The sequence below is a fragment of the Lissotriton vulgaris genome, unplaced genomic scaffold (genome assembly GCF_964263255.1).
Source record: "Lissotriton vulgaris unplaced genomic scaffold, aLisVul1.2 SCAFFOLD_291, whole genome shotgun sequence".
Classification (NCBI taxonomy): domain Eukaryota; kingdom Metazoa; phylum Chordata; class Amphibia; order Caudata; family Salamandridae; genus Lissotriton; species Lissotriton vulgaris.
Window position 1 is genome coordinate 1,342,406 of NW_028248508.1, and position 27,359 is coordinate 1,369,764.

General features: G+C 42.2%; 1 protein-coding gene across 2 annotated transcripts in view; it reads right to left on the minus strand.

The window, feature by feature from the left end:
• AGGF1 (angiogenic factor with G-patch and FHA domains 1) overlaps positions 1 to 27,359 on the minus strand; it is a 478,374-nt gene that overhangs the window by 179,663 nt on the left and 271,352 nt on the right. For both annotated transcript variants that reach the window (XM_086949991.1, XM_086949990.1), the window contains exon 10: positions 2,647 to 2,812. In XM_086949991.1, the coding sequence (XP_086806117.1) occupies positions 2,647 to 2,812 (166 nt within the window). The remainder of the gene's footprint in view (positions 1 to 2,646; positions 2,813 to 27,359) is intronic.

Below are 27,359 nucleotides of genomic sequence, written 5' to 3' on the forward strand. Positions count from 1 at the left end.
ACTCCTATTACTGCTTCAACACACTCGGCATTCTCTGCAATATTTACAGATGGATCGAGACAGATACAAGAAAGACAGTCATCCAGACCCTCGTCAGCAGCAGACTCGACTACGGAAATGCCCTCTACGCAGGAGCCCCGACCAAGCTCATCAAACGACTACAACGCATCCAAAACACCTCGGCACGACTGATCCCCGACATACCACGCCACAGCCACATCACCCCCACCTGAGAAACTAGCATTGGCTCCCCGTCAACAAGAGGATATCCTTCAAGCTCCTCACCCACCACACAAGGTACTCCACAAGACCAGCCCAGCCTACCTCAATAGGCGGCTCTCCTTCGACAACCCTGACCTCCAGCTCTGCTCCGCCAACCTCTCACTCGCCACCGTCCCGCGCATTCGAAGAAGAACCACAGGTGGGAGAACCTTCCCCCACCTCGCCGCCAAGACATGGAGCACCCTCCCACTGAGCCTACAACAAACCCAAGACCTGCTGACCTTCAGGAGGATACTCAAGACCTGGCTGTTCGTTCAGTAGCGAACCCCACACCCTTCCCAGCGCCTTGAGACCCCTGCGGGTATGTAGTGCGCTTTACAAATGATTGATTGTAACATGCAAGTGCAAAAGAGCTGCTGGCCTCTAAACTGCCATGCCCTATTCATACTAGGGGCTGATAGGTAGTTTCAATCCCTCTGCCCTAATATGCTCTAGGGCCCTAGCAGGTAGATCATGCCAATCACAGGGGTACCTCATACCATAGTGTACCCTAATGTATGTAGGTGTTTTCACTGTCTTTAAATGTGTCCCTTTCAGCACTGCACTGGCTCTGGGCCTGGTTAGGCAGAATCAGGTATCACCAGTACCATTCAGCAAAAAGTTGGGGGGTGCCCGGGTCGACTTTGCAATACCCCTTAACATAAACTTACAAATTTATGTTAATCTACTTTCGTATGCAGGTCCTCAAAAGATTGCTCACATTCCGAAAATCCATCATACTAGTCCTTGTAAATCAACCTCATAAATTCCCTTCTAAAATAATAATTTCTTCCATCTAAGTGGCCCTTACAGTGTGAGAACTGGGCAAACTTTGTTTGCTCTTAGAAGAACAAGCACTCTCTGCTTTTGTTAAAGATAGGCCCGGTGGATTTCTATGGTTAGTGTAAGGACATAGCAGCCTGCTATTTTATTAGTGATTGTCCCAACTAAGATAGATTTGTAAGAGTGATATAGCCCTTTGTTCATCCCATGCCGTAGGAATGGCTGTTCCGCACACAGCTCTTGTTTCTAAATTGAGTGGAGAGAAAGGTTCCTCTTTTGCAATTATAAGAGGTCTTGAGTGCACCATGAAGGGATATTGAGGCTTTGCGAAAATGTTTGCCTTTACTACGAGATCCCAGATCTTGGTACTCAATAATCGAATGGGCTACATCTCTCCTAAAATCAGTCAATAAATGTAGAATTTGATTGGAGCTTGTTTAATTTAATACATTTCCGTCCTTAAAGAAATGGTACCCAACTACTAACTGATTACTGAAAATGTATTTGCCAGTTACCCTAACAATCCCCTTGTGAGTGCCTAGATGTGTCACTTTGTTACAATTCAGTCAGTTTAATTTCACATTACTGAAATAATTTCTTATATTTTTGATTTTATGAAGTATGGTTTAATATATTTAAGCCTGAGTTGGTCCTGAATTCAAGATTAGGAAGACTCACAAATCCTTCTCTTTCCTCAAGTCTTTAGAAGGTGAAGTAACATCATCATGTACGTCCTTGTCCAGCTTTTCATCATATAATTTAGCTCTGTTAAACTATTACAAAAGAGGACCATTCATATGTGGAGAAGCCTGGCTCAATGGTTAGAGCGGCAGACCCTGATGCAGAGGTCTGGCCCGGGACCAGGGTTCAATTCCCGCCTCGGCGGCTCTTGGACTCAATCTCCCCGGACCTGCTAATTCTCGCCTCGGTGCCTAGTCTAATCATGGGTCCCACTCTGTGACTCTGGGCAATAGCTTGCTTAATCTCCACAACGGCCCCAGAAGTGCTTGGATGCCAGGCTTCAATTTGGCGGTGCCCAGGAGTAGACATCTCACAGGAAAGCCAGGAAGGATTCCACAGCGGTATGAATGCAGTGCTACGAGACCTCAGGGTAGAAGTGCGCTTTATAAATACAAACACATTTACATTTACATAAGTATATCCGTCCATTCATGTGCATATTCGTCCAACCTCACCATATCACCGAGTAAAGCAGCAAGTCTGTTGGGACACAACTTTACTGCAGACATTTTTCTGTTTATGGGCAAGGTTGTGAACCTTGAGTTACTAGCTACCACAGGCAAAGGGGTCCATGCCATGACACTGTACTCATGACAATGTACCCATTTACGAGGAAACAAAATAATAAAATCACCATGGGAATACTAGCTACAAAAGAGACATCCTCTTAGCAGCATTTCATCACTATTTTAGCTCATCATTGCTATTCTAGGGACAGATTATCCTATTTTATGTAATACAGCACCCGTCTTAAGGGAAGAGAGGTTTTCCATATTCATTTATAACCCATGTTTAAACTTTTACCTCCGATACTTCTTTTCTTTTTTGTCTGCCTTAAATCGTAAACCTATTTGAACTTACCTAATGTCTGTTCCTTCTTATCGAGTCCCAGATGTGCTCTGATTTGTCCAGGTTCACACCCATAACAAGTTTCAGTTCCTGTATGCATATGGAAAGAGAGCACTGTCTCCCCAATCTTTACTTCATCCCCATGCTCTAACACATATGGCTCAGATTTAATTGCTGGCTATTTAAAAAAAATCAAAGTGAAATTAGTCCTCAGTGTAAACATGTGGTTTACAACAAAATGGTTTGTAAACAAGCACCACATATGATTTAACAAATAAATAACAATATGAAGATTAAAATCATACAGGGATACATTTCATTTCATAATAGTCAGCTGTTTTAGTCTCTTATATTTAAACCTTCCTTATTATGGCTGAATGCTCAAGCTGCATTGCCGCCTTGTACACCTTATTGTATTGTATTGTATTGTATTGTAATTGAATTTATGTAGTGCTTACTACCCCTGATGGGGCGTCAAATCGCTTTTTCGACAAGTAGCATGCTACTCCAGAACCCATAAAGGATTAGTGTTGAGTTAGTATAGTGAAATATGAAAGTAATTTGAGTGGTGGATAGGTTAGTCAGTTATTTGGATTCAGAAGGATAGCGGAGGGATAGAAGAGGGAAAAAGGTTTGTATTAACACAGCCATTGTCACCCCTGATGTGGTGTTAAAGCACTTTTTTTTTTACGAGTAGCACGCTAATCCGGAACCCATAAAGGATTGGTGGTGAATTAGTATAGTGAAATATGAAAGTAATTTGAATGGTAGATATTAATCAGTTATTTGGATTGAGAAGGATAACAGAGGGATGGAAGAGGGAAAAGGTTTGCATTTATATAGCGCTTGTTACCCTGATGAGGTGTTGAAGTGCTTTTTTGGCGAATAGCATGCTACTTTGGAAGTCATAGCAATAGTGGGAGACTTGGGATAAAGGATGTGGAGGGGAAGAGTCAGAGGGAAGAGTTTAGAAAGGCTTGTTGTGGGGATCAGTATAGTAAAAGAGGTGTCAGGTGGTGCAAGGAGTGGTAGAGTAGGGGAATCTAGAAAGGGCTATTTTGAGGATCATAGTAGTGGTATGGGGGTTGCGATGAATGACAGAGTAGCGGAATGGATATATTGATAGAGGTATTGGGTGAGAAATAGGCTAGTGCATTGGAAAGAGTAGTAGATAGAGATTTGAAATGAGTCACAGAGTTGAGGTAGAAGATATATTGAGAGAGGTATAGGGTGAGAAATAGGGAAGCACATTGGATATGCTGTATTGGAAGAAAGTAATAAATATATAGATCCATAAGTACGTGGAAAGTTTATGGATGCATAAAGGAAGTATGTATATGTAGGTTAAAGATATTGATAGAGGTATAGGGTAAGAAATAGGGTAGTGCATTGAATATGCTTTTTTTGGGGGGGTGGGGGGAAAGTAATAAATATATAGATCCAAGTACCTGGAAGGTATACAGATGCATAAAGGAAATAAGTATAAGTAGATTAAAGATGCATTTGATAAACTCTGGTTGTCAAGTGTTGTACTTGAAACATTTTTTTTTAACATAATTATGCAACATGTTTATACAAAGCAATATATAGGTTCATATCTATAGTACAGAGGGATACGCTGTATATTTCTGTTTGCGTATGGTGCTTATGTGGGGAAAAGCCAATTCTTGAGTAGTTTTATGAAGATTAGGTGGTCATCCTGGATCTTATGTTGGGGGATAAAAAGTTCCATATTTTGGCTGCTTGAACAGAGAAGGATGTGCCACCCATGGTTGTTTTCTTGTATCTTAGGATTTTGAGGCGAGGTGCCACTCTAGAGCAGCGGTTCCTTTGATGAATGTGTTTGGTGACGTTATACCTGATGAAGAGAGGTCCCATTCCATGTATGGCTTGGTGGGTGATACAAATCAGCTTGAACGTGGATCTTCTGGCAACCGGTAGCCATTGCAGGGCTTTGAAAGGCCTTATGCACCAAATCTATGTATGTCTTGTATCTATAAGTATAAAAACTTTGCTAATGCTATAAATGACAGTACCTAGGCACCCATTGTAGTATGGAGCTATGCTTAAATCACAAAGGCTGCACCATCCCCAATGTACTTCTTTCAGTAGCTCAATATCACAATCGCCCATCAATTAATGGAGTATTAGTGGGTTGACTGACATGATCAAAACATCTCATGGGTTTTGAAAGAGGAATCAGTTTGAGGTGCACAACAAGCCAGGGAGCATGAGAAGAGAGCATTTCTTTTCCACATTTTCACTTATCTTACACTCAGAATAAAACCAAGCCAGACAAAAGAGACAGTCAATTAGCACAGAGGAAGACATATGCTATCCATGCAGAAACCCACACGGAAAGTGTGTGGACTTGGGTTGTTGAGGTGACTGAGAAAAGCAATGAAACATTGGAGAATTATTTAATTTGTGACAGGTGAAGAAAACTATAAATAACCAGAGGACCTCAGAGCTGCCATAGGCCATGGAGTAATTTTAAAGATCCAACAGAAAATTAAACAATCCCAGCAAAGATACTACAATAGGCCAAAGCACCCAATGGCACCATGGTCTACCTATGAACTTGGAAATAAAGTACCCTTAGACCAACGGAAGAAAAATGCATGTATAAGGACAATAAAAATAACATCATAATAAAATCTTATCTATCAAAGGTTAATGAGCATAACTAATCTACAACAAATGCATACATGCTTGGCAGCCACAGTGGAGCTCTTAAAAACAAGGTTTTAATACTGCTGATTGTAAAACTGAACCACAAAATGATCCTTTCATTTAAAAACAGCCTTTCATTCCAGAAGTGGCCCACTTTGAAGCACTGTATTGTCATGAAAGGACAAGTATAGAGTGGGTACAATGGGCAAGCAAAGGCGTGTAGAGAATCCAACTTAGAGAACGTTTTCACACGTCTTACATTCCAACCAACAATCAACTCGTATATCAGGGAAAAAGACATCACAAGCCTCGACGCTCTGAAAATTAAAATTCTAGAGTTCTCAACTACAAGTTGATAAGATCAGATGGAATTGGTCAGAATTGGAATTTGTGTTGTAAAAAATGTATTTTTCCAGCAACACAAGATTTAAAGACAACAAGGATTTATGAGAGAAAAAGGTAAAACACAAAGAACACAGGACCATCAAACAAGATGAATCATATATGATCTTCAAAAACATTTGATGCTTAAAAGGTATGTGTTAAGACGCTCTTTGAAAACCTTAAAAGACACGTTAAGAGGATGTGGTCACAACAAAGCAATCCTGAGAAATAAATAGGTTTTTTGTGAGAAAACGGAAAATGAAAGGCTATTAATATATGTTTTAAGAGAATTCCTCAACATTCACAGTCTTAAAATGTCATCCGTCACGCGTTCCCTGAATGAGGATTTGTAGCCTCATGAACAAAATGATTCACGATTACTACAAACTGAAGGGATATAGACGAGGAGCACTAAAAAAGAGGTTATGCATGGGCATTTTCTTAAAGAAACACCACTTTGCAGCATGTCAAAATATAACATTACCAATTACAGTAAGCAACATTCCTGAGGTGTGGCACAGTGGCCAGGGCGGCTGACTCCGGAGCACGGGCTCGTGGTTTGATGCCCGGCGGCAGCTCAGACCAGCACCATGCAAATCCGGGCAATAGGTCACTCAATTTTCCCAACGGCCCCAAGCACCTGGAGACCCTTAGAGGTTATTAGTTTGAGCTTTACAAATACTGGGTTATTATTATTTGAAGATCTCTCAAATGAGTAGCGAATGGGAAGTAGCAGCAAGAAGCATGAAGGAAATTAAATCCACCTTTCTTCCAACTTAGTTTTTTTTTTATTTTTTTTTTTTAAATTTTTGAAAACCTTTATTGTGCATAGCAAGCGTACAATTACGGGCCTACAACCATACAGGCCGGCCTCGAAAGGAATCAATAGCACAAAAAGTACGGATATTGCAACTCAGCAGTCCCAATGAATGTACAAACGATAATTGTCTGAAACGTGGCCAAACTGAAGTGGGACCACCGGGCACAGGATGCATAAGGTTAATTTTTAAAGTTTTGAAGAGAAATTAGGATCAGGTGCATTCAATCCACTAAAAGAAATGGCAGGCAACGAGCCAGCGAGACATGAGCAAGACGAGAAGTAAAATTAACAGCACCAAAGGATAGTGACCCTAAGGATACTAGCACGAGAAAACAGTACATGCTGGCCATCGCCCGCCCCACGGACTCAGAACACCCAAATCCACAAAGATGACAGCAGCGACAGCGGAGAGAATAGGTAACACTACCCCGAAGCACCTGAGAACCCAAAGGAAGAAAGAAAGAAAAAGAAAAGGAAGAGGTAAGGAAGAGAAAACACAAGAAAAAGGCCCATAGAAACCGAAACTAAAACAAAACCCCTACCCCCCACCCCCCACCCTGCACGTAAGCGGAGGCTACGGCCTACCCCCCCCCCCCAAGCTGCGTGCCTGTCGCCCACAAACCGAACCCGAAATTTAGAGTAGAGAGAGAAAAGAGAGGTAAAAGAAAAACGTAATTCACAGAAGAACGGAGGAGGGCCGTCGAATATATTCAAAGCACTATACAGTTTCATTCCGGCCGCCCGATCCCAGACCCCGCGACCAATACAATACCCATAGTTGATATCCCCGGCAGTCCTTCAGTGACCCAGCAGTACAAGTAAAACAGTCCCGACATGACGGGGGGGCACACTCAACCCTGGCCCCTGCGATATGGGGCAACGACGTAGTCCGGCCTCACGGTAGACATCTTGCAGGAGGAAAGCGATCCAAGCATCATGATCCAGGCGGGGGGACGATCAATGTAGTCCATCCGATAGTCCGCCGTGTAGGAGTCCGCAGCAGAGTCCAGGATAACGCACAACAAAGTTTCTCCGAGATTGGAAGAACCAGTCAGTAGGAGTGGATTCAGGATTAGGAATCGAGACACGCCAGGGTCCTTAGGAGGAGAAACTAGACATGACTTCCAGCTGCAATGCTCTTGCCACACTACATGTCCCGTAACTGCCGCCTGTCCCCAGAATAGTTCAGCCGACATCTTGACTGCGCTTGGGTCCCGCACCCGTTGTGTGCCCGTGATGGCCGGAGAGGAAAAACAACAGAAGGCAGCATCAGTAGGAGACACTGTGTCCTGCTCCCGGGAGCGTCCATGTTCAAGCAACGGTGCCACAGAGGAAATCAAAGCCAGCCGGTCTCCCAATACACGAACGGCAGAATGGAGAGCTGCTCCCACAGTTTCCAGGGCGCACATCACATCACTGAGCGACACAGATGCGCCGGAATGAGAGGGTTGGGCAGATCTCGGCAAGCAGGGCGAACAAAGGCAGCACTGTCCGTCTAGCCATCCACAATTGCCATCCATGGTCAGCAGAGCACCGTCGATATCCGGGCAACAGCACAAACAGCCGTGAGGCACAAGAAGGGCACACAACATGGAAGCAGAGTAGTAATGCGGTATGGCAGGACGGCTGTATCTTCGGTAGCAGCCCAGGGTCCGCTGCTACAAAAAGGGAGATCAGCTTGTAAGATGGCGCCCAGCCCGGCGCGTAGGGAGACAAAGTATCCACCAATGTTGCATCCGGGTGAAAAACACGATACAAAGTGTTTTCAGTACCAGCGATGTGCGCGACCCTGAGAAGCAAGAAAGCACATCGCAGGGAGCAGGACGAGGCTGAAACCGCCGTAGATGGTCCACCGGCCACGGCGGCTGTTGTAATGAGCGAAGCCGACCCCAGGCAGAGAACAAAGACCCAGCCGTAGCCGCGCAGCGCGAGGCAGGGGAGAAGTTGTTTCAGTGGGTGTGCCGCCGGGATCCAGACAGAAAGCACACCAATAGATCCGGGGTCTCTTCCCGTTTCCGCCGATGTCGCGTAGTAGCAGGATAGGTCGCAGGATGAGGTGGAAAACGGGAGAAAAGCAAGAGGGTCGGCGGAGCCGAGAGATCAGGCGGCCATCATGGTCGCTGGTTAGGCTCCTCCCCCCTCCAACTTAGTTTTTGAGAATATATCCAATATCTAGGATAAAGCAAGACAGAACTGCAGCAGAAGCATATAATTTCATAATGAGATAAAAAGGAAAGTGTATAGCTCTTGCTGAAAACTGACATGATCAGATATTGTTTTCATCCTGTTTTTGATGAGTTCTTTAATTCAGTTATCATTCTCTAGTTTAGATATGTTAAGATGTTTTATCAAATGCCTACAGTGCTGAAGACAAGAATGGTCAGAGACGAAGGTTTGACTGATTTGGTTGCAGCACAACAGTTGGGTATTTAAGCCGTAGGTAAATGTTAGTGGCACAATGAAAAGACGGGCTACTCTAGCTTTTTAGGTCTCGCTTACTCAGCACGCATGCGCTACATAGGAGGAGACCTTTAGCCATTGGTTCCCTTTTTTCCCCAAAAACGTGCACGCGTTCCATTGCCTTCAATGGCAAGGCGTGCACATGTGGCAATTGCCTTGCTGGAGCGAGCAGCAGTGCCATATAGTATCAATTATCACTACTGGCTCCCGCAAGGGAATGGGCAGGCCCCCTCCCCCTGGCCACGCGCGTGCTTTTGCTTGGTCTCTTTCCCCTTCAGCCACCCGGTACTCACGGCATCTCCAGCAGCCTTCTCCCTCCGTCTATCCAGCCGTTTCAAGCAGAACAGCACACCTTCCTCCAACAATCATCTGCCTCCTGTACGCAGCTCCAATATAGCCAGCGGGGAGGTCAGCACACAAGGCCCCCTCCCCCTGCCTCGCGAGGCGCGCAAGTGCTCGCTTTTGCTTATTTTTATTTGTATTTATTTATTTAGTATTCATTGTCTCTAGTGATAGTGTAATTAACTGGATGCAAAGGCTCACGTGGCATTTGAAGTCCATGTCCTATCTACTCGAAACACTTTTGTAAGTAGAAGTTTTCGATGGAGCCAAGGCGATTCCATCACCGACTTCCTGGACTGGCGCCAAGATTGGTGACAGACTGGGACGCAGCTCCTAGAGAGGGAGCATGCCGCTTGCGGGCTGGGTGGCTGCCGTCCAGTGATGATCTCACCGCCCCAGCCCCTGCCATGCTTTCAGTCTAATGAGATTGATAGGCGTGAGGGGAGGGTGCCACCCTCCCGAGAGCTGGTATTGCCCTCAGGCGGCCGCGGGGAGCTAGGCCGAGGCTTTTTCTTCTAATAAGTGCCGCTGCCGAGGACCAGGCCCATACGAAGAGAGGTTCACGAGGGGTGGGAGGTACCTGGGCAGCTTTTAGCCTGATAAGGTTGGAGGTCCTCTTGAAATTCATCACCGTCGCAGGTAAGCTTCCTTTGTGCGTAGACACGTGCCTTGAGGCGTTCTCCCACTGACAAGCCGTCCTTGTTCACCTGCATTCTGTAGGGCAATAGCAGAGACGCTGTTGTTTGCGGAAGAGATGCAGAAAACAGCGTCTTTCCGACAGTAGATACGACTGGTTCCTTGACTTTGTGAGTCACATATTATATGTCCCTCTGTGGTACTTTGACTGTGAACGAATGCCAGCCCTGTCCCACATGCAAAGCATGAAGGAGTCGGGTGTGATGGGGGACGGACCCCCGTGTCGTAAGTGGGAGCTCCCACGATGTGCGGCCTAGGCCCCCCAATGAACAATAATGAAGAAACACCCACTTGGCTGTGGTGTGGGTGGAAGACCCCTTGCCATCTACCTGAGTTTATTAAATAGCCTCTGGCCAGAGGATGGTACAGGGTGTGTCGTCACGTAGGCCAGTCTGGTGCAGGAATGGTCCAGGATTCCAAACCACCCACCTACTGGTGTTTGCTGCTGGGCGCGTTTGCATGGATCCCAAGTTTCTTAGGTGCATGTGTGATGAGCTACTCCAGTGCAGCTTTTTACCTTTAAATTCTGAGACTTGTAATCCTGGTTTTATATTAGAACAAACAAGACTACAAATCCCATAATTCAAAGAAACTAGCATTGGCACAGCCAATAGGTCTCGCCTTTGGGACCTTATAAGTATTTAGTTATGCAGCACATTATCATTGGTGAAACAACATTAACTGTTGCATGGGTAAAACACTTAGAAGGTCCCAAAGGCCAGACCTATTGGCTATGCCAATGCTTGTTTTAAGTAGGAATTACTTCATTGTTGATTGGTATAAACATTATAAACTTTACCTTAAATGTGCTTTATGGTTACAATTATGATATGTCCCCAACACCCATTAATACGTTCTACTGGAGATAGGCTTTTTGGTAGTAAAATAGTACTAAAAGCATGTAGATGTCACAATTGTACTTTTTTAGGATGACCGGGACAGATAATTGTTGCATACTCTCCACTTCAGACCTTGTATGGATGGAGATGAAGAGGCTGCCTGGTTATTGGAGAGAGGTGCATTGCTTCACAAAAGGATACTGGGAAAGCAGGAGGGTATTTTCGAATCTTACCAGCTGACAGCTCAGGAAAGGAGAGAAAGTCAGAATAATGGTATGGACATTACGCATGTACATGCAGGCCACAGGGCAAAACTGTAAGTGCATGGACAATAGAGACAATAGAATCAGATAAGTGTGTGTGTGTGCCTGCATCCATTGTATGCCATGGCATATACAATTGCGGTAGATGATGAAATGTCTAATCATCACAATATATGCGGAATAAGAACTTCTACAAGGTTTGTTTGTCGGCTTCTGACTGCAGATGTCCCACTAAAATGTACTTACAATTGAATTCAATGTATCTAATGTCCGGCTGTCGGCATTCGGGTGGAGGTTTTTTATTTATACATTTTTGTTTGACAAATAGGGTCGCCCAAGTCACCCTGGGTTTCATGGTTTACCTCCAGTTGATACATTGTTTAATGCAGATTTTATTATTAACATAATTCTTTTGAAGAAGTTAATTGACTTGATTGTTTAACAGCGCATATCATTTGACTTAATTGACAATCTGCAGGTGTCTGAATAGATTGATTAACAAAGAGTATACTAGTTCCCATATGAGGTTTAGTAGTTGCCCTGTGGCCATTAGCCAACGAAATCCTGCTCAGACATCAGTGTTGTTTCTGGCAATAGCAAATACCTTTTGTTCTTCCGAAAAATACAAACTAAATAATTCGGTCAGCCCTCTTCAGCCATTTATCTGTTGAAGTGGCAATTAAACTTTGCTCCCATCCATCACAGCAGGCAGTATGAGGCAATGGGTCAGCCCACTGAACTCACTGGTTTTCTACAGTCACACAGAAAATAGCATATTTCAGTATTGGGGACTCTGAACACAATGTGACTTTCTTTTTAACGAAAACATCAATTTCCAGGATGGGCTTGTTTCTTTCTAATATTCGGGGGCCACAGAAGCTTCAATACCACCTTCCAGCCTTGAGTGCCACCCTACCTGGCATGGTGATTTACCACACTTATAGACATAGGAAGGGAATAGTGCCACATGGACATGGCCAGAGGTAAAAAACAAATAACTTCAAATAATTATCGCCATCAACAATATGTTCAGTTTCAATGACCTTCGTAGCAGATGGTAAAGAGAGTTATGGGGCATTTATCTGATTTGCAGTTAGTATGGTCACCAATTAAGTGACTTAGAAGTCCATCTCTTTCTTTGTCTTCATGCCGCTCACTTCGTGGATTTCAACCCCAGCTTCTGAAAATGGGCCACAGGTCAGTGTTGATGAGTCATCTTCACTGCAAGTGTATGCCTTGGTGCGCCCACTAAAATTTGCAATGCTAAGCTGTTTAAAATTGTGGAAGTTGGTCGATTCTGTCAGCAATATACATATAAAGTAGAGATGTCAAAGGTAAGACCTGTACACGTTCTTATAAAGCCAGTGTTCATTCCTTTGTGTCATGACAGCAGAGTGCCTTTTTGCTGCAAGATAGTACAAATTAAAAAAAAAAAAATAAAGTGTGGTTACTATGGAAGCTGCTGAGGCTTTAATTAATCCACGTAGGCAATGAGGGCTTAACATATCCACATAAGGGCAATATGTGCCATGGAACGGTCACCGATGAGTACAGACTAATGGAAACTGAACTACTCCCTAACTGCAAAGCAAGATTATGAGAGAACATTGTTCTGCAAGACTACTGCATCTACAAATTCACATACTTGGACTATTTCATTTGTTAAAACAAGAATAGCCCCAGCATTTTCCTAACTTCTTTCTCACTAAGTAAATTCTATTTTTAATGTTCTCATTGTCCTCCCTGCTGACAGCTTATACGCTTAGTTTTGGCAGCCACATCTTTTTCATCTTGTGTTTGATGGCCCTGCGTGCCAGTTTCTTCTCCTGACAGTACTATAAAACAAGATACTTATGCTTGGTAACACTCTTTCTGGTGGATATTCTGTCTAACTACAGATCATTACCTTTTCAAATATCCCAGGTGCCAGACTGGATACTGAGAATTCTTCTAGCAATAATTCCCGTGTGAAGCTAGGTGGTGCTGTGTGGCTCAGGGGTGACCTTACACCACCTCAGAAGTGATGGAGCGAAACTGTATATTCTGGCCACACCAGAGGGCTTATATAATTTTCTTCATTTACTACTTTTCTGAGTTCTCAGTCGTGATCAGCCCAAACAAACTGATGATCACCTCACTGTGTGCCATATCTAACTTGGGACCTTTTTACAAAGCACCATGTCCACTCCACAGCACAAAATGAGGAAGCGGGAGGGCGGCGACAAATCTGTAGATAGCTAGACTATCCACCAGAAAGAGTGCTACTGAATGTAAGGAACTAGTTTTTCTGATGGATACTTCCAACTGTAAATTCCTCACCTCCAGAATACATTCCAAAGGTGTACTTCCCGGAGGTGGATGTTCTGAGGAGTAGTTTCAAATCCAAAAGTTGTGCAAGACCAAATGGGCAAAATGATCCTCTATGTGGACCTAGCTGCCAATAAAGTACTGCTTGGTGAACATATGCCCTGAGAACCTCGTTGCAGCCTAGTAAATGTCCAGGACGGCACTATACTTGACAGCACTATTTTTCAGCCTTTTGGGGGTATTTCCTTGACATGACATGGCATATCTTTATGCCGAGGACGACCCACCTGGACAGCGTCCCCTTTTGCACTGCTTTACCTTTTCTAGTCTCAGCAATACACAAAGAGCTGGTCATCTATGAGATGGTCCCTCGTGTGATCAATGTAAAAGTCCAAGGCTCTTTTAGGCTCAAGTTGATTAAGCATCTGCTCTGCTTTTGGGGGGTGTGGAGGTGCGCAAATACCTGGCTGGGTGATTGATTTTTCCACTTGAAAGGGGGATACCACCCTTGATAGGTAGGTGGATGAGTAGAAATCACCAACTTGTCTTGAAAGAAAATGCTGTAGTGAGGTTGAGCGAACATCTGTTGCAGTTAACTTATGAGCCTCGCAAAAGTGATCGTGATGACATGAAAGACTGTTTTGATTATTAGAAGACCCATCACCTATGCATAGGCTCAAATGGTGTGCACATAAGGAACAATAGGACCATATTGTGGTCTCATTGAGGCAAGATAAAGGGTTTTGAGTAAAACTGTAAGATAAGCTTTCTGGAAATGCATCCCAACAGGTGCTCTGGAAAAATAAATAGGTTAATCTGGAAAACACACAAATGCTGAAATGGTTGACTTGGGCCCATGAATAGATCTTCCTGGTCAATGACAAAACAAACATCAACACAACAGAAAGCAGCAGCGAAGCTGTGAAGGTCAATGAAGGGTCCCTATTGAGGGTCAATGAGTTTAGTCTTTAATAGGAGATATTTACAGCAACAGCATTTACACTAATTAAGTGAGTTCTATACATCATCAGTCTATACGCTGCAATATGTTTACACGATCAGCCCATTTGTTTAGTGCTTATAACAGTCACACATATTTCACATATTCATACAGAGAATGCTACTTTATCCAGATTTAAACATTTAACGTCCGTCTCGCCACTTTAACATGGCCGAAACAGTCTCATGCCTCTTTCTATTTTTGATGCGTTAGTCAGGCGTATTCTTGACGCCGGCATATAAAATTCTCGCGAGAACGGGTCAACACTAGGTGGAAACCCGGAAGTTAGTCGTAAATCTTCAGCGCACCGATCACATATCACAGAAAACCTCCAAGGTAAGCGTTCCGCTAAGGGCGTTAGGCTATTCCGACGCAAATATCTATCTATTCCTCCCAGTATTACTTCTCATATTAACATGAGCACCGTCTGCCGTTTTTTACAGAAACGCCGCAGTTGATTATGAACAGCAGGTAATAGCACGTCTTTTTCGCTTTACTATGTATCGTTTAAATTCAAACACATAATTGCGGTTTTTAACACCTAATTCCTCATTCCCCATCAGTGTAACAAGTCTAACAAGTTTCGCACGGAGAAGTGTATACACCTAAGGTCCAGTAACATCGTGAGTGTTCATTGTTTTTTATTCACTCGTAATTATGCTAGTAAGAGCTTCTCGAGCATGGTTCACCATCATTGTCCATGTTACTAGTATTAACTTTATCACGACGGAACAGTAGTTGTAGTCAGAATGTTTCGAGCACGGCTTATCAGCATTGTATCATGTTACCTGCATTAGGATTATCATAATGTAACAGCATCAGCAGTAAGACCTATTTGCGTGACACATGGCATTAATGTAACAACTCAACGGACAGTTTGACAGTTATCTTCTATGTAATCATCAATGAATAAGGCAGTTTGTTATTTCATATAAGGATAAAATGATGGTGTACTCAGGACTGAGTAGTGGCGTACATGTAATGTATATGAATGGAAAATATAGAAAGTTATAATTGTTTTTTTGTACATGATTTTTTACAGAGGCCCCTGAAGAAGGGACGTGGGTCCCGAAATGCATCGGGCCAACCTATTCAACTATCGTCGATTGTTGTTATAACGTGTATATGAATTCTAATACTATGAATGTAATTGAGATTTCATTGAAACGCAATAATGAAATATATGCAATAATGAAAGTGAACATTTACTGGTTATTGTGAATCAAAACAATGATTTAAATAAATGTGAAAATCAAGTAAAACGAGTTATAAGTGTGCAACAAAAAATCATTTAATTAATCAGAAAAGGAGGAAAACATTTCAAATTAAGCTGTGCGATCGGCAGGGTCGTGATATCTTTATCGCGCACCACTTGCTCAAAATTAGTCTTTAGACCTGCCACATTCCATGAGAGGACACTACACGCGTCTTTGGTGGGGGTCCTTGGGGGTAAGCTTCCCCTGGCCCTTTCCTTGCACTGGTCAGGTATAGGTTCCTTGTTTGCACTGTTGGTGAGCCCAGTACCCTGGTAGCTTTTAAGCAGTAGGTCTATTTCCTCGAGCAGGGTTGGAAGGGGGCCCACTGCAGTGGTGTCGTTGGTTGGGTTAATAGAAGCATATCTTGTTACTCCGAAGAGGTTTGTGGGTTGACCCTGTGCTCTGGTCTTGGTGTGGAGTTTTTGCACTTCTTTGGGTGCTAATCCCAGAGTCTGCAGATAAGCCTTGTTCTTTGCGACCATGAATGGGGTGGGCGTCCTTTAGTGTAACATGAATTGCCATCACCACTCACTAGCTCTGGGGCCAGTTTAAATTGCACAAGTGTGTCCTGGGGAGGAAGCAACCAGTCTTCTAGAGCTAGGAGTCCATCCACTATGTCCTGATCTCTATTAATCAGCTTGATGTATTCATAGGAACAAGTGCTGACTGACACGCGTTCAGCAGAGATTATATCTGCATGAATAAGAGAAAGACACTTGCATTCATTGCGTACCCAGTGTGTCACTTTATTGACTAAGGATTAAGTTGATTCTTGTTGGTTCATCGCCAATTTGGAGACCTTTGACATATAGAAAGATCGGCCTTGGAGAGGTTTAAGTGGTACTGGAGGCTCCCTCATTAGATGAAGAGGGTTTGCGTTAGAATAAGGGTTCCCTTTGTGTAATTGATACTGCCAGTGGTTATCTAACTTAACGCTTAGTAAAAGGCGTTTCAAAAAAGATGGTGGATGCTGGAAATTCATGCTATATGGTAGGCTCTGGGGATTGGTAGTTGCTTGACAAATACTGATCCTTTAGGTGTGTTTATTTGTTACTCCGTTTAGCCAATAATGATCAACCGAACCTCTGTGAGAACTCCTGGAGATTAGATCACCCAGGTTTGTATGAGGTTTAGAGGGATAAGAAGTATTTTGATGGGTGGGAGGCCCCAAGGGTACCTTCTACCCCCCCCCCCCGCCCCTTCGCCTTTGAGGGGGTACTCACATAGCGGACTGCTTATTTGGCATGGTTGACTCCTGCACTGTAAGCCAGAGAGACTACAGCTTCTCTGATAATACCAGATTAGATTTTTGAAGCTCTTTTACCATGGAAAATAGAGATTGCACAGTCTCTCTTAAAGATCCACATTCTTTCCTAAGGTTTTCAACCCCTCATAAGACCGACTCCTGCTTCTTTCTCTTGGACTCTATGGCCTTTGGATCTTTCCGTTCAGTGGTATCCTCCACCAATTAATAAGGGGAATAAACAGATTGGGACAAGCAATATTGGATAGGGGCTGCATTTCTGCCAGTACTTGACTTTGGGAAGCCGAAGAAGGGAAGATTGCTGAGGGGGTGGCAGGGGGAGTACAGGGATCTATGAATTAGGGGCCAGATCAGGGTCAGTAACAGAAGCCTCGCACGTTCTTTCCTTTCCAGAAGAGGCATTCTTGCTGTGGGACCTCGGTAAGTGCTTTAAAGCGTGATGATGATGAGTAGCGGGACCTCGGTAAGTGCTTTAGGGGCACCATGATGATAAGTAGCAAGTGTGGTGATGGTGGGCCCACCTCCTGGCCCTTGATATCTTGGGACTTGCAGTCCCTGTGGCTTGCCTCCTCAAGATAGCACTCGTTCAACGACACCCTTCGCCAGAGGAGGGTGACTTCAGCATTAAAATAGAGGCACAGTCTACAGAAGTCTGTCCTGGTGTGTGAGAAGGGTATATGAGGAGCGGACAAGATACAAAAACTATTTATGAAAAACTCATTTGTCTGACATGATATATTTCCATCCAAGGATGAAATACTGGATTCTGCACTGTATCAGCTGGCTGTGGGTCCGCAAGTGCAAATCAAAGTAGTTTGGGCTTTCTACAGCAATGGAGTAGGAAGTAATAGATTGCTGATCCAGCTGGTATGACGAGTTTTAACTACCATTGTGTCCTCTGCTATGAAAAGCTTGGGTCAGTGACACCTGCCCACAGGTCGACTGACTGGATGGACTGTGCATGGATTTGACTTGGTGGCCACAAGGGCGCCCTTGAGTGCCTCATTAAAGGGTAAGAAATGCTTTGAGGAAGCTGGCTTTCTTTGGAGTAATTTAGTATCAATAAAAGGCAGCTTCAATGCCAATACCTCTGGTGCTCTGCACACTACCACTGCGAAAGAGATGCTTTCTTCTGTTGCCTGGACCAGGTAGTGAGTCCAGCTCAGTTTCTGGGGAGATGTCTAACCCACTGACACTTTGTAGGTCAACAATCAGAAAAAGTTTGCAAGAATGGTACAGCGTAAAAGTCAGAGCCTCAATGGGCCTCTGGTAAATATGGCATTATGAAGTGGCAGAGGGTCTAATGCAATCATTACTGGCTGTGCCTTCATAATTACATAGCGTGTCATAAGCCTAGGGCGGACCGATATAGGCTAATGGTTAGAGACCAACGTCTGGACGGTTTGGTCAGGTGCCAGTGAAGTCAGACGATCAAGAGCATGGAGGGTACCGACGCTGACCTGGAACTGGATCTTGAGAGGTCATTCAGTGTCAGGGGAGGGCAGTGCTTAATTTGAGCCAGTGGATTCCGGTGCTCGACACCAACACTTAATTGTCAGTAACAGCATTAATAATATTCTGCCACCTGGTGGAACTGCTTATCTAATTTAGATAGAACAACAACAGCTAATTAATAATTCAACTGCCCTTTATAAGGACTAATGTCTGCCTCTCAAGCCATTCTTACAGCTTTGAGACCTGGAATAATCTGAATTGTGCCGTCTGTTTGAATGTGATGGTCAGTAATTACTTTGGTACGGTCATTGACAACACTGGCAATGGGTGGCCTAAGTTGTAGTGGCCTCCTAACGAGGACCCTGACACTTATTTTACAAATTAATCACTGGGGAAGAGCCTACAGAAGGAAGTATGATTGAAAGCCCCTGAGGCTCCTAGGGATCCGAAGGGGCTCCAGAGAGAGCTAGTATTGTCTTGAAAATCTGCAGCGTGGCCTTAACCTGCTGTGGGTGAAATACGGTCCAGGGAACTTGAGGCATACCGGGACCAGCTAAAGAGCTGGATAGGAGTCGTAAGATGCTGCAAGTAAAGGGTCCTTGGAGTGCAGCCCTTGCAAAGTCTTGCCTTATTTTGAGCGGTCAGACGGAGACTAATAATAGTTACATTGGTCTTTTAGACCGATACAAAATTGCAGAATTGTAGAATAAAGCATTATTATTATTGTGAGGTTATGTGTAACACCAAATACCTTCCGGTCTCTGCAGGCTGATACTTAAGCTTTGGAATATCTTCTCCCAGTGCACTGTAAGTAGGCTACTGGGAAGACCCAGATTAATTGTTCTACTTTGCCTTGGCATCACTGTGCTGCAATGTGGATAACATCTAACATGCAGTGGGGGAACCCTGTGAAACAGGAGCCTTGTGCAATAATAGTATTACCAATAGTGGCATTTCCGCTTGGGACAACTCTTGCCCTTAATTATAAGTTTCCTCACTGAAAATAAGGAATCATTTGAAAAAATGCTCTTTGCAAATAGTCTTCCTGTATGATATTCCAAGCCAGTACAGTTTTGCGTAAGCAAATTATATTCCTCTGACCGTGATTCTCGGATTTTGAGCTGCGCTTGCACAGCATAAATTTATCTCTAGTCAGTGCTTCAAGTGGGATTATTTGTTTCTCAAAAGATCTGTACTCCTGATAGAAGTATTACATTAAATTCGAATTAACAACTTTTACTCAAGAACCATCAACAGTATAATGCCCACTTTTGTTAAAGTCTAATTGGAAAATAAAATGCAGTTAACACCGTCACAGCGTGAGGTCAACTTGGAACATTGACTGCCTATTTTCTCAAACTTCCCGTTAATTACTCCAACCCCTCAACCCTACATTTCTCCCACACATCTGACACGGACTGTCCTTGCACCTGCAATTCATTCACACACGTTCTCAATCACATAGGTAGCCATTAATGCTATCACTCAAACATATAGCCATTCATACATCCACATATACAACCTTCCATCCAGGCACTCAATTACTAATACGTGTCATCTATTTCATCCCACCATTGATTCACTCTCCCCATCCACAAAACCACGCAGGCAGGTGAAGAGGAACTTTCAGTAATAAGGCAGAATACGGTCTTAGCACACACTGATCATGTTGCTTCCGTTTTTCATATCCTCCTTGTACCCCTCAGCCCAAGCACACTTATGACGCAGCAATTAACTAGCACTTTTACTCCTAAAAACCACATCTTCTAGCTTCACCATTGCTTGTTTCTGGGCGTTCTTGGTATGGATATCTCGTATGTACAGTTGACAGAGGTAAACATATGCACTGTAAAGGATGAAGTGTTAAAGTGTAAGGAGCAATATGTTATTCCTGCCAGTATTGGATCTGTAATGTCCCTCTGCTTCAAAGTGGATTTCTAACACGTAAATACATTTATTGTAGGCTATGTTGAGTGCCACATATAGGAGTAAAGCAGCTGTTTGTAAATCAATGAGGGGTAGTACTATGGGGGCTGATGTAGCTGAAACCTGTACCTATTCTATGTCTTTGAGTAATTGTGATGGTACTTCTTGGTACTTCTTGGCCATAGTTCCTTATTGTAAAGGATTGTCTTGGACCTAGTACGAGGAGGGGTGGTTGGGAATAATGATATTAGGCATGAGGTGGAATGGAGAGAGGGCGATGCCTTTGTACTGGAGGTAGGCCTTAAGGGGTGGGTTTGTAAGGGCGTAGCCTCCAGCATTTTAGGCTCAGTTGTTTACTAGAAGGCAGGGGACGCAGTGTGGGGAGGGCTTGAGGCATTGTCATTTTCTTTGATATGAATCATATTTTTAGTGTATAGAATTACAGAATACTGAATAGAGTAGACTACCGCTTCTCTGGGTGTTTATTAAGGTATTTAAGGCCCATAATGTAAAACTGCTTGGTTGTCAACATTTTTACTGTTTGTGATTACTTAACATTTCACCTTTGGGTACTTGGAGTTTCAATAACCAGGACTGGTGGAGTTCGATTTCGTCTGTCCTGGTGCCGAGCTTACTTTATCTACTTTGTTTCCATAAATGTTATGAGTTTTAGTTTTTTTTTTAATGCTTACCTATACTGATTCCTGAACACTAATATCAATTTTTTAGAGAAATCTAAGGAAACTTTCTTGAATTTGCTTTAGTACTTTATTGTGATTGTTTTTGGAAATGGCTATTTTGTACCATTGTTAACAAGTAACAAGTTGGCTAATATACTGAAAATAGTTTCTTGGAATGTTGATGGCCGGGTTTGTCCCATTAATTGGAGACATGGCTTAACCTTTCTTAAACAGTAAGAGGCAAACATTGCCTTAGAAGAAGCATTTCAAAGAGAAGCATATTAATGGACACTTACAAAAGACTTTGTAGGTCGTAAGAGCATTTCCAAGACACCTAGAATAGTGAGTGTTCTAGTTCAGAATGATCGTCATGCACGGTTTCACACAGAAAGTGTGATAGAGAAAGAAGATGGCTTGTTTTCAGTTTCTCAATATAGCACTTTCCAGTGATAATGGCTTCCCTGTAAAGGAATATAGAAAGATTCCTCACTCAAGGGATTTTATCAAATGACTGCAAAAAAGTTATCCATGATGATTTTTACCCTAGCTTTGGATCATTTATGAGGCAGATTCTGACCGCATTATAGACATAAATGATAGATCTGCTTAGCTCAAATTTATAAAATATTTAGGTCTGGTAGCTATTTCGGAACTGATTCACACGACTGTGAGAGATTCACACCTTTATTCTTTGGTACATAAGACTTTCTCTAAAATAAGTTTCTTTGTAACCACCAAACGTCATGCTGGATCATACACTGGTAAGCCTATTTAAATTGTGTTGTGTGCATCAGCAGGCTGAAAGCAGCTGTGGTCACCTACTGCTCATGGATGTATCTCAACAGCTTTGAGAAATAAAATACCCAAAAGTAGGCAAAAGGAGTGAGCCAGGCTACAGGAAAACCATTTGCCGCTGAGTGTTTACTGGCTACTGGCAATGCTAGGTCCACACATGGAGCATACAGCTTACCATGAAGCAGGTGCTGTTGTTCTGCTCCCAGAACACTATATAAACTACACTTTCATCAAGGAACAGCCAGCAAATTATCAGAGAAATCCTGTTCGTTCATGAGGTAGATCACTCATATTCGACAATAATATGTGCAAATGTAATCTTCAATTAAAAGCTTGCCTTTTTGTCACACACTTTTGTTTGGTCTTACAGCAAAGAAGAGCAAGAGATATAACAGAATAGAGGCTTACTTTAATTCCATGTAGTCTTAGCTGTATATAATGCAGCCAATCCAGGGAGAGCGTGATGATGAGTCGAGAGGATCGCACCAATGCATTTAACTGCAGTAAACATTTGCAACATTTACAGTAAAGTACTTGAAATTTCACAGCATTACCTAAATCATTTTCCTTCTTGAGGGTTACATCTGGCTATTTGTAAGGTTTTTCCTTGTAAAAACTGAAACTAACTAATTAATGAAAAACTCTTATGTAGAGCGGCAGGGATAGATCAACTGAGGGAAATATTCCTGGCGGAGGTACACTTTGTTATGCAGTATGCTTTTAATGGTTTCAAAGAACTTTTTTTCTATCTATGGTGAGTGCGTATTTTTAGGTTACTAATAGCTCCAGAGACTCCATCATACCTTCCTCTGAAGTCTAGAAGAGTGTGACGCACCAGTAAAGATACATCAACAATTTTCCATACCAGTACTCTTCTGTCTGAAAAGGTAAATGAGGAGTGCCAAAGAGTTTTTTTTACTTTGAATATATACATGTGACTAGATCATGTGCCTTATTACTACAATGCTGATGTCTTTGACATTACAAGACAATACCAACCGTTCTGCCAATCCAACTATCATTGATTTTTTTGAGTATCCTATCTGTGGTACTTTTTCTTCCATTACTACATGGATGTTTGATATCCCTGTAAATTATAATGTAACCATTCACAGTTTCAAATCCCCCTGTGCAGTACATATTACCTTCACTTAGAATACATAGCAAACATAGATTGAATGGTTTTTCAGCAACTGTTGCACCCCAGTCAGCACAATAATCAAAACAGTGAATAAACCAACCCTACTGGGCAAGAGAAAAAGCAATCTAAACCATTATGCGGGCCTACAGCCCTCATATAATCTCTCAATACTCATGGCGAAGGGTGGGCAGGGGTTCAAGCTCCACTGGGAAGAAGAAGTACAGGTTAAACTAACAAAAGAGAGGCCAGGATTCATTTCCAATGCAGTTGTTGTACACCTTTGGAAAGGGATAAAGTTGTGTTTTATTGGCATCTGCCATGCTGCATTAATCAATGTGTTATAGTATATGTTTAAGACCCTCCCCTAGTGTGAAAACTCATATCACCTGATGTGAAATATTGACAATTGGTGACTTTTCATTATAAGTCCAATAACTCTATAGTGTATCACTTCCTCCGGCTTATCAAATACATATTTATTGCTTTTAAATCTAGGCATAATTTTGCCTAGACCCAGTTGTTCATTTCTCGAAGCCTGCATTAAATGTTTCCACACATGTGTCTCTTCTGCTTCTCTATTTCAAATTCTGTGTAGAATTAGAGGTGGTTTCTAATGAATGCCAATCCCTTTGCTTCTTAGCAGTTGTGGAGTCATACTTTGCATTTGCAATTAAACTTGTGGATCATTAGAATTCTTGGTAAGGGTCTGGAAGCCTGACGCTATGTCAGTGACCAAGGAACTCTGTCAATCTGTATGCCTCAAACTATCTTTGCATCTGTAAACTGGAACCAGTGTCAGTTCTTAGAGGTATGCCTCCAAAAGACGGTTTTATTCACTTTCTAGTAAGTCCAGAAATATCACCGTATTGTATCTTCAGTCATTTTATCAATCTGCAAGCTTTCTTTCTTTCTTGCTTCCTTGGTGTGTTGTGCACTACAGACCACATATGTTTATTTTCAGTAACCCGGTCTTCTACATTAGAAACCCTCCTGTAGTTCTAAGGCTTTTTATGTACAGTATTGATTTCACGATTTCATGATGCAGCAGGTTAATAGTTCTAGACAGCGTGCCAAACTTCTGTGTGGTTTGATGGCTGCTATCCAGAATAACCTACGTTAATTAGTGACTGAAGGTAGCAGTGATTTTATCTCGAGATGGTGTTTGTTGCCATGGGGTGTAGAATATCATGCCATTATCTGCCAAGCCCTTTTGTATTTTCTGCCAAGATAAGGGTAGTGATATGTCCTTTTATCAGGCTTAGGTGATAGTTCCTTACTTATGTGTATTGTCACGGGCCGTAGCAGTTCAACAAACGAGGTTCAACAGTTTATATGAATCAGAGGTCCCCCGTTACCTATATCAATTGTGTATTGTATTAAAATGCTACCTTATCCAGACAATGCATTTTTCATACGGGACTTGGACAATGTTCTTAATTGCGGTTTGCTTTCAGCACCACAATAACCCAAGCAACGTCATTTTCTACTTTGGTACTAATCAGGTTACGGTTTGGGCAGATTCAATAACATCATATCGCTAATGACAGAAAAATTATTACGGTGTTACTGTTGTCATAAACAAGCTTTGCCAGGCATCACATCTTTCTGCTCGGACTACTATATACAAGTTTTAATATTCAGTTGAATGTATGTGTACACAGGTGCACCACTGGAAAATTACTTAATCCTTCCATCAGATACCCAAGAGTAGGTAGGTAGGTTTCAATGGTGTGCCAACTTTTTCTGCTGTTTGGACTTTTTGTTCAGGGACCCCCTTGTTCGAGTGCAGCTCATTTAACAGCTTATTATGGTTTCCAAGAGCTCAAATATGCACCTACAGGCCACATGCTAGATGGCCATCTTAGCTCATCCTTTTACAGCTTTTGTGAGATAGGTGAACAAGCCTGGCAAAGTTAGAGGGAGACATACATTACAAAACATGGCCTCAATTATGTGTGCCTCATCCAATTCTAAACCTTGGGTTAACCTAATTTTTTTATTTTTTAGCAGAAGATTGGAATTATAAATTGCACTGATTTTATCACAACCAGTAATTATCATGTGTGATAAAATCTGCATTACCAGATACATTTTGGCAGGTCTAGCCTGCCAATATTTACCAGGAGAAAGATACCGGCTAAATACAGGCAAATTCAGATTTTGCTGCGCTAAACACTAAAACCAGTTGTTAAGCCCTATTTTTGAAGGCACAACGCAGTAGGGGAAATAGTTTTTACACCTAATAAATTCCAAACACAGCATGCAGCAACGTGACACTTGCAATTCGAAGCCTATCTGTGTGTTCACCCATGGATAGCAGCAGTAACATTGTAGGTAGATCTTACATGGTGTTCGGTCAATAACCGACCTAGAAAACCCAGAAACAAAGTAAGGAAAAAATCAACTTGGGTATAAGTGTCATTCTATAGGACGTGCTGCTTCCCTTGTAATTCACTGGTCCACCAGAATCGGTTTTCTGAAGACACTATTATGTTGCTCTTTTTTGATGACACCATATGGCAACTGTTAAATCTTTAGAGCTTCTCCAAAACTTGACATAACTTTTTTTCCTGGCCCACCATTTGCTTCAGAAATCAATGGCAGAGAATCTGAAGATAGCAGATAAGCTGCGTTGAACTGTGAGCACCATGTGTACTTCATCTTGAGTCATACTGCTGCCACCAACTGTTAGCGTCCAAACAGATTTGCGTTAGGTGGAAAAGATGCTTTTCCAAGTGCAACTGCTACATTGCACAATAATTTACAGCATGTGAATCTAGGGTAGGTTCACAAAGCAAACATTATGGTCAAATGCCACTGCCTTCCGCCGTTAAAAAGCTAGAAAGAGATACTCTATTATACTATGCGCTTTTTAACAAACCAAGGATACGTGTTACTTTGGATATCGATTCTAGAATAAGCGATTATGCATCTGTTCTGTTAAGCCAACAAAGAAAGAATGCTGCACGTGGAAAAAGTCAGACTAGCAGCAGCACAGACCTCACTACATAGATATAACCTGCTAACTATAAAGCTGTAAAAATACGCTCGATATATTTATGAAATATTAATAAACTGCACTATATTACAAATATTGATCTGTATACTGCTTGAGTGATATTAGTAGACATATTATAGAACTCATAACAGTTTTGCATAACAGATAAACTACGTAATGTATGTACTTAATTGACCTGGGATAAAGCTAATAAACATTCCAATTCATCTAGTGGAATAAATCATTAGACCTTGGGATGAAATGAGTCAAGCTCACTACAAATTTAACTAATTCAAGTATCGGATATAACAGACTTGTTTATTGAATGTTTTATATTAGGCACTGTGGCAGATGCTTTTGCACTGTTCAACCAACAAATAGTAATTCAAGATTTGTTCAAACTTCTCTGAAGCAGAAAAAAGGAGCAACAACATTAGTTTGTAAAGTAGTGCCAATGTCATACGAGTTACAGCTTAAAACACGTTTGAAGTAAACACTTAGATCCTTGTTAAAGGATCCACAGTAGGGTCCTCCAACGAGTAGCTCATGAGTAGGCTTTACTGTTTTCAGTTTCTATTTTTGGTAAATTCTGGTGTTTTTTTCCAGTGTTTTCAAGTGATTTCAATACTTTAAAAACAGTGGTTATCAGTGGGTACACATTTTCGTGTTAATAAAAACAACAGAAACAGTGTTTTTCCGGTGTTAATGGAACTTTTTAGTTTTATTATTGATTGCTTTCTGTAGCAATAGTACACGGTATACAGACAGTGTACGTACAGTGTACATGAGGTCCAAATACATTTTTACAAATCCAACTTATCGTAGTACACCATACAATACTTCTTCAGTGCCAAACATAGAGAGATGGCAGAGTGACCCGAAAAATGAGATCCCACATGACTAATATCCTTAACATGGCCCTTTATAGCTTGATCAATCAAAAAAGAATCTATTCGTGACTGGTGACCATATTTTTTTATTGTTGAACGTAAAGCTTTTTAGGGACCCCAGCCTTTCCCGCCAGATGTCACACCAACCTAAATTCTTTATTGAATTTACAATTAGAGAGCGTGATTTCATCTAGAACCCCATTGAAATCACCTGCCATTATAAAAGGGTCTGGGATGTCCAGCAGTTCCAAGAGTAAATTACTAAACTGAGTAGGATTATCTAAGTTTGGACCGTAATAGCTTACCAAAGTGTAGCTCTGATTATACCAACTCAGTTTCGCTATTACCCTTCTACCTAGCTTATCTGTTATACTATCCTCAATGATTATCTGCGGATTAGATTTTACAAGAATCGCCACTCCTCTTATAGTGAGTTGATGGTCTGTACATATTACTTTCTGCAGCCATCTTCTAGACTTAAAAATCTCCAATTTTTCTCCACTCGTTAAATGCGTCTCTTGGAGAAATATAATTTG